General features: G+C 33.4%; 1 protein-coding gene across 1 annotated transcript; it reads right to left on the bottom strand.

Annotated features, from left to right (window-relative positions):
• Positions 1–75: 75 nt before the first annotated feature.
• On the bottom strand, positions 76–8,181 carry LOC127713927 (carbonyl reductase [NADPH] 1-like). Its single transcript, XM_052219873.1, has 8 exons — positions 8,013–8,181; positions 7,546–7,627; positions 6,610–6,788; positions 5,832–5,944; positions 2,256–2,384; positions 1,271–1,412; positions 897–960; positions 76–390 (listed from the first exon to the last, which is right to left on the bottom strand). The coding sequence occupies exons 1-8, from the start codon at positions 8,031–8,033 to the stop codon at positions 293–295; spliced, it is 828 nt and encodes a 275-aa protein (XP_052075833.1). The 5' UTR covers positions 8,034–8,181; the 3' UTR covers positions 76–292.
• Between the last annotated feature and the right edge of the window lie 258 nt (positions 8,182–8,439).

The following is an 8,439-nucleotide window of genomic DNA, read 5'->3' as shown; positions in this document are numbered from 1 at the left end:
GTGAAAACTCAAGACTCCTATTATTCAAGTCACAACAACTATATAATGTTCCATCTAATAATAAAACAGAATTGCTAGGGATGGAAAATAAAGTTTTATTGTAAAAAAAAGTAATATAAAATGCGGTTTTGCATGTATATAATGATAAGATATAAATATAAAACAAAATAGCAATAAGCTTTCAAAAGTGAGGCTGACAGTTATCAACAAATCATAAAAAAAAACAATTTAAATTGCGGCTACTATAAACTAGAATTATCCATAAATGAGTTCAGCATAGCTTATTAAATCGTCATCCCCATTTCTTAATAGTTCTGTCAGACACAAAGTCCCCTTTGGGACTAGTTGTTCCAGGTGGAAGCATCGCTACATACACTGGTGTATCTGCTCCTGTAAAAACAAAGAAAGAAACATATTTATAACACTGTATATTTTGAATTTAAATATTCAGCATAATTGTTATTTGTATATGCATTTTAATTTCCTGAGCCACACACACTTTCGTTTAATGGTAGGTCATGACCACAATCAAAATGGCGGTAAAATGTTTATTTCTTTTTGAAAAAAAATACGTTTTTGTTTGAAATGTTATGTTCCCAGTTAGGAAAGCCATGAAAACTTTGTCAGAAGTTGTCAAAATGTCATATGTTAATGATTCTTTTTGTTTCTAGTATTTCAATGGAGAATTTGGTGTAGACGCCATATAATCAGTTTTCTTGTTTCCGTTTAATTCATTTCCAACTGTTGTAGACTCGAGATGTTTTAGAGCTTGACACATTGAAAAGACACTGTGGCATTCTATCATCGAAAACCGTATGTTACCCTCTAGATGTCTCCTGGCTATTTATAGTTAGGTTTCTATAGCGAGAGAGAGAGGATACATGTAGTATGATTACCTTGTTCTACTGTTTTAGTTCCTTTGTGTGAAGTCATATCAGTATCAACATATCCAGGATCACACTGAAAATATGAAAAATATAAAAATTATTTGGCGTTCCTAACTCTTGGTAGCATGTTCATGATGTATATGCAAAATAATAGTGTATAGTCATTCTGGAATTTGTAGATTTTTGTTTATGTATAATTGCACTAAAAGCTTTGCATTCTTTGTCAGCTACGTATATGAAAAGAAAAACTTTAACTTAATTTTAAAAAAATAACCTGAACCATGACCTTTATTAGGTTAAAAGTTGGAGAACTAGAACCAAAGTGTTGATAACAGCTAAACATTAGCACTCTGGGTTAGTTGAGCTAAATATTATTTACTTACTGCATTCACAACAATATCCTCTCTAGGGTCAGAGTTCAATTCTCTCTGCTGTATGAAGCTCATCACGGTAACACCAACCTTAGACATTCCATAGCTCCAGTCAGCAAATCCTTCTTTTTGGTGACTGCCAGTCTGTGCAGCACTAAAATAGGGTTAAACTGATTACATAAACATAAGTATAATTTTCATTGTTATGATGTTTATTCTCTCTATATCTTTGTTATAAGGAATAAGGAATTCAGTGTATTAAACTCAAAGCAAAAGAAACAGCGCTTTTAATGCTGTCCTAAATCAAGAAGTCACAGTAAGGCATTCAACACAAAGCAAAAGCTCACGTTCCACTGCATATATATATTTTCTAAGAATAAAAGTTTAATCATTTCAAAATTTAGCAAACAATATTTCAAAACGGGGGGATTCAGTGCAATCATTATTTGCGTAATATAAATTTTCTAAATGTCAAAAAGTTAAATTCGTAACAAATTTCATTTGCATTTAGCATAAATGTTGCAAATGAATAAAAAAACAAACTAAAAATTGATGAGCGCATACTTGAGTAATCATTAGACATATGACAAAGCGTCTAGTTTTTGACAATTACATTCACATAACTATGAATCAAATGATTTTAAATCAACATAATTGAACATGTCGAAAATTTAAAATTCTCCATGGACCCTAAAAACGGTTATTTTATCTTCCATACATTATGTACAAACAAGAAGAGTTTTACAAATATTTTTTCAAACCATTTTGAAGCAAACATGTCGCACGCGTGATCCTCGTTTTACATTATTTCCATTATGCGTTATTATTTAATAATTGTCTTAAATAAACTATTTATGAAGACTTTGAGATGAAGAACAGCAATACACAGCGCTGTTCCTTTGCTTTTTGTGTTTTTTTTTTTTTTTGCTGTGCATGTACTGATTTGGTGTCATGGATGGATACCGATATCTTTTGTTTGTCTACTATATTTACTTACTCAATGAATTGCTGTATAAGACCTTTCAGCTGGTCCATAGTGATGCTTGGGTTCTTAAACTTTTCTTGGATTTCTTTGCTACATTTGGATATTGTCATCTGTGATACGAAACTGGACACATTTGATACTCTGTAAATAAATTAAAAATACTTAAATTTTCAAAAAAAAGGGAGTTGACATTTGAGTGCTCATTTCCCAAATCACACTTTCTTTTGTAATTTTTCCCAACTTCCAACTTCCAATTTTTCATTCTTTTCTCAGATTCCACTTTTTTTACCCCCTATATCCCGCGTCCACACTTTCTTTTAACTACCTATACCCCACACCCCAACAGCGTGTCACCCCCTCTTCAAATAAACACACGTGTTGCCTTTTGTCTGCGAATTCTGTATTTAAGCATAAGTAGCAGATTATGTTTTGATATGCGAAACCATAGAAATCAATCACAGTAGGTTTTGTGATCGATCCACAGCTGTGTATCTACAGCTTTGTTATCAGGGGACACTTTACATGTATTTCCCGTGCCTGAGGGAGATATGAAGATTTGGTCACCCAAGAAATTACATATTTCACGAGGACATCGCCGGAGGGAAATATGACTTTTCTTGATTTATAAGTAAACACGACATAAACAATGATAACCAGTACCGATCAAAAGTTAAATATTTATTCTTTTTTTTTTAAGATCCAAATAATTTTGAACATGAAATTACTATACTATCTCTTAAAAAAACCGTTCAAAACGTTATATTCATTAATTAACCGCGCGTAACGTCGCACAAGGAAGTTCCGACATTCAGAAGGGAATTTGATACTCGGAGGGGAAAATGAAGTTTTGTTCAACGTCACGTGGAATCAATTGTTAGTTTTGCTATCAATATTTACATGCAGTGGAATGAAATAAATCATTTTACGTGCATGCCGTTCAGATCTTAAATTGATTTTTCCTTGAAATTTTGATACACACTTTCAAAATATGATCAAATATGCAAACAAATATATATGTATGACTCTGAACCCTGATGGGACTCGGAACCGCGATGGTTACCCTGAAGTGCGATGGTTTGACGCTGACGTGCGTTTTTTATCACGCTGAAGTGCGATGGTGTCATTGTGATGCTATCATTTTGACAGCTACGCCGAAGTTCGTTGGTGGTAACGCTGAAGTGCGATGGTTTACATAAACTATATGTTCAATGTTTTTCATGTTCACCTGTCGATGAAGAAGTCAAAGTGTTTGTTAGAAGCAACTTTTCAAGTTTTTTAATAAATTATCGAAACTATAACCCGTTTTAACTAGAGGTCAAAGACGTGTTAAAGAGAGTCTGCATTTCCAGTCATTACTGTAACTTTGTACTTTACTTTTTGAATTGACTTGGACAAATTAAAAGCCAACGTTCATACAATCGTTCAAGATGATACGTGCGAAGGTCACTTTCCATTAAAACCCCTTATAATTTCAATGACTAAAAATGTGGTTTGAAATGAAATATAATTAGGGGCGGAACACCATCTCCAAGACTACGTTCGGTCATGTTACAAGACAAAACGACAACGGAAACACATTTTTTTTTTAAATGTGAAACATAAAGATCAATAGATTGATGGATGCCTGATGTTCAAATTCCAGTCGCAAATATTTTACGAATTATTAGCACGAAAACAAGTAAATAAGGGGCTAATAGAAGTTTAATACAACCGGGAAAGGGGAGTGATTAATAGAGAGGTGAAATCAGCCTTGGAGTTCTATAGCGAATCTTTTATTTTTGCGTACGATGGAGCGTGGTATTCTCTTAATACATACGGGTCCACAGACACACTCTACGTATTATAATATTACGGTAAACGTAGACCTCATGAGAAAAACAAAGTAAATTATAATTGTTAATGCAGAATTATACCCAAAATGCAGCAAGATTGAAACTGTAACTAAGGACATATAGACCATCGCACTTTAGCTAACGGACCATTGCACTTCGGCGCAGACCATTGCACTTCAGTGTCCCCATCGCACCTGCGAGTCCTACATATATGCCTGTATTTTTATAAAATTTTGTTTCTAATATTTTGTATTTACATTGTGTCATAGATCAAATTTATTCGTTCATTGTATGTTCACTTGTTTTTCTTAATATGTCTTTTGATTGAGTTCAGCCATTTCAATTGATATTTTATAGTGTGTCTTTCTATGTTCTGATGTTACACTATTGTTTCAGGTTGGGTGAAGGTTGTCGCCTATTAAAACGTTTAAACCTGTTGCATTTGTTTGCACCTGTCCTAAGTCAGGAATCTGACGTTCAGTGGTTGTCGTTTGTTGATGTGGTTCACAAGTGTTTCTCATTTCTCGTTTTTTATATAGATGATACCGTTGGTTTTTCCTGTTTGTATGGTTATACACTAATCATTTTTGGGGCCCTTTAAAGCTTGCTGTTCGGTGTGAGCCAAGGCTCCGTGTTGATGGCCGTACTTTGACCTATAATGGTTTACTTTTACAAATTGACCCTTGGATGGAGAGTTGTCTCATTGGCACTCATACCACATCTTCTTATATCTATCTAATGCCAGTACACTATCCTATAGATGAATACATTACAAAATTATAATCTACCCTTTTAAAGAAAATAAGTCATTTTTATATATTGTTTTCCCAACAGAATTCTTTTAAAAGAGAGGCGAAAAATACCAAAGGGACATTCAAACTCATAAGTCGAAAATAAACTGACACCGCCATGGCTAAAAAAGAAAATGACCAACAGACAAAACAACAGTACACAAAACACAACATAGAAAACTAAAGACTGAGCAACACGAACCCCACCAAAAACTGGGGATGATCTCAGGTGCCCCGGAAGGGTAGGCAGATCCTGCTCCACATGTGGCACCCGTCGTGTTGCTCATGTCAGTACAAACCCAGTAATAAGTTTAATTCGGTAGGTCACATTCGGGGAAAGGGGGACGGGAATGTAGTTACGACAATTGGAACATATCCGCTATCATCTGTGAAACATGTTGTATAGTCATTGAGATAATTTAGGATGACTTTAATGAGTAGTAACCACTTCGGTGTACTTGTGGTAGTCTAATCGTCTTGATTGTGAGTTGTTATGAGTCCCTATTGTATGGGTTCGATCCCCAACTGGATAAAACCAAAGTCAAAATAGTTGTTGCTGACTCTCATGCAGCTTTTGGGGTTAGAGAAAAGATTGGTCGACACGGAGTAAGAATTAAATAATTATCTAAGTAGGAAGATCTGTTTTCTCCGGACTGTTACCTTGGTATCTAGTATTTTTAAAAATTCAAACAACGTGTCGTTCTAGTACAAGCAGGTTATATTCGTTTACCATTGACATGTTATTGTCCTACCTATGCATGTCCAGTGACGGATCCAAGCGGCGTAGAGGACGTAGGTCCCTACCTCCTATGATATGAAAAATATCAATTTTGGCATAAAATCGTCTGTATATATTCCGTTTTATGGAATTACGCCCCTTACAAAATCTTGTATCCCTCCTTGATGTTATATATGATAATGGATGTAAAGCTTTGATAATAAATCTTAATTAGAACATGACTTACCTAGCATGTGGTCTCAGTAGAGGGAAGAGTGTGTTACACACGTTCAGTGTACCATAGAAGTTTGTACCACATGACACTCTTGCTTGTTCACCGAAAGATGCTGTAGATGATTGCTATGATATAAAAAAATAAAACAGACATGATTTCAATGTATCATCCTGAACATGCATGACATATTTATCATTGGGAGTTAAGCAACTCGCCAAATCATGATTTCAATGCCTAATGATTTCATATTTTCTTATTTTACAATAAAAAAAAAAACTCCCATGATTACTTGTTTACAACAATTGATTTAGAAATTGTTTAGGAGATCATCAAAATTTTATGTTATTCAAAACTATAGGATGTCGTTTTTTGTGATATACCATGAGGTACCCCTAAAATAACATTAAATTATTATGATTCTTTTTATTTTCATGTTCCTATCTCTTTATATATATATAATCAACATAAAATAATATTTAATAATTGAATGTTTCTTTTTTAAAACTTTATTTTGGGTGTAAAAGCCTTGACCGAAGCACATTGTGTATGAAGATACTGTGGCCTACTGCGCTATCTAGATCCCATTTCAGTTGACGATCATTTGTTACTTGTACACTTTCTAAATTGTGCAGTCCGCTACTGCACAGCCTATATACCAGTCCACTGACTAATAAGCCTCTATGATATGATCCACTGTTATCCATTCCATTTCCATTCAACGGTACAATCTGAGTAAGTGTTTTATTTTTTTAATTGAGTGATTATGAATACAAGTTTTACCATAACATACCTTGAATGCAATACCAGCATTGTTTACTAAGACATCAATTCCACCATATTTTTCTTTGACAAAGTCTCTCAGCTTGTTAATGGAAGCTTGATCATCAATGTCTAATTGGTGATATTTAGGTGATAGTCCTTCTTTCAGGAGCTCTGCAACAGCAGCCTTACATCTCTCTTCACTTCGTCCTACAATTAAGCGCATTATCGTAAATGCAAATGTACATTGTAATTGCATATGTGCATTATTGTTCATGCATATGTGCGGTATTGTAAATTGCATATGTGCATTATTGTGAATTCAATTGGACAAATTGCTTACATTAATTTGTTGCAAGACAGTGTATTTCATTTTGACAACTTTAACATTACGGTGCCTCTAAAATATATTTGACAAGGAAACATGTATAATATATATATTGGTAATGACGGGTATATACGTAGCACATGTTTTAAAAGAATCAAAGAATATTATGTGGAATTTCTAGTTATATAAGAAAATTTGAAATCCGAAGAATCTTAGCTTCACATTGGAGCATGCATTAACTTTAGTTCTGATTAAATGTGATACTAATGATATATTCGCAAAATTGGTTTGTTTTGATTCCAGACTGCAGTGATTCTTTTTATTAAAAATAACATGCAATGAATCCAATAAAGATGAAATCAATGTGGTGTTGCTGCATTTCTTAAATTTGCAAATACTTCAGTCATATTACATTTAAAACATTACACTACTCTGTACATTTTGCATACTATATTTTGTGTAATTCATCAATTACATTTGAAGCATGACACTGCTTTGTAAGGTGTGATGTTATGTTGCTTGTTCACTGAATTCTACCGATACCACAGCTCCTTAACTAATAATATTGTGAATGCTCACCATCAAACTGTTTACATAATGCCTGGACTACAGCATAACCTATCCCTTTGTTTTTCTTACCTGTGAGGAGAACATCACCATCAAACTGTTTACATAATGCCTGGACTACAGCATAACCTATGCCTTTGTTGGCTCCAGTTACCTGTTTGTACACATGAATACTATATTATGTTAGCAATGTATTAGTATATGCAACAGGACCATTTTCGAGTGAACGGTCCTTGTTTTACATCGTATAGTACAATCTACTATTTCAGGTCACAAAGTTGTGTTAACGCTTAAACATATTTCAATAATCATTGATATTTACCGTTTGCAGCTAAATGATATAAGTAGCAATGAAATGCTGATCATACAAATATAGATTATACAATATATAAATATATATTACTAAATGCAAATGAAATATTATCTAGCAAATGAATTAACACCCTGAAATAAATAGTAGATGAGCCGGGAAAATAACCAATACCTGTTGCATTTGAAATAGATAATAAAAAATAACAATATTAATGGCAAATACTTACAATTGCTACTCTTTTTGTCATGATTTTTTAACGAGCAAGGAACTATAAACTTTTTGTTTGAAGTTGTCAAATTTCCACAAATATATAAGGTTTTATATTAGGTCATGTTCTAGAATTTAAACCCCCGGTCTATATTCTGGTTAATAAACTATGCATTTAGAAACAAGCTAATTCATCAAAGAATATAAAGAATGTTGATTGGTCTTTATTAATCGACATTTTCAATAACTTCAGGTAAGAATACAGGTAAAATGTAGGGGGTCATATCAAAAGGTAAATTAACAACGGCATTAGGCCATTTAAAAAAACGGTTCGTAGAGCAAATGGCTATATCAGGATTCATCTTGTGTTTTTCTTCATAATTTACTTAATACATGTACTAGTATGTGTATTTATAAAACATTTTACATTGCAATATACCTCGAAG

Source organism: Mytilus californianus, unplaced genomic scaffold, assembly GCF_021869535.1.
Source record: "Mytilus californianus isolate M0D057914Y unplaced genomic scaffold, xbMytCali1.0.p SCAF_9, whole genome shotgun sequence".
NCBI lineage: Eukaryota > Metazoa > Mollusca > Bivalvia > Mytilida > Mytilidae > Mytilus > Mytilus californianus.
This window is presented reverse-complemented; position numbering and strand designations above follow the sequence as displayed.

Bases quoted from the DNA above. Each gene is read 5' to 3' on its own strand.
- LOC127713927 (XM_052219873.1), bottom strand. From the start codon at position 8,033: ATGACAAAAAGAGTAGCAATT. The intron at 7,628-8,012 runs GTAAGTATTTGC...GTGTACAAACAG, and splicing joins TGACAAAAAGAGTAGCAATT to GTAACTGGAGCCAACAAAGG. The intron at 5,945-6,609 runs GTATGTTATGGT...TTTATATCATAG, and splicing joins ATGCTGGTATTGCATTCAAG to CAATCATCTACAGCATCTTT.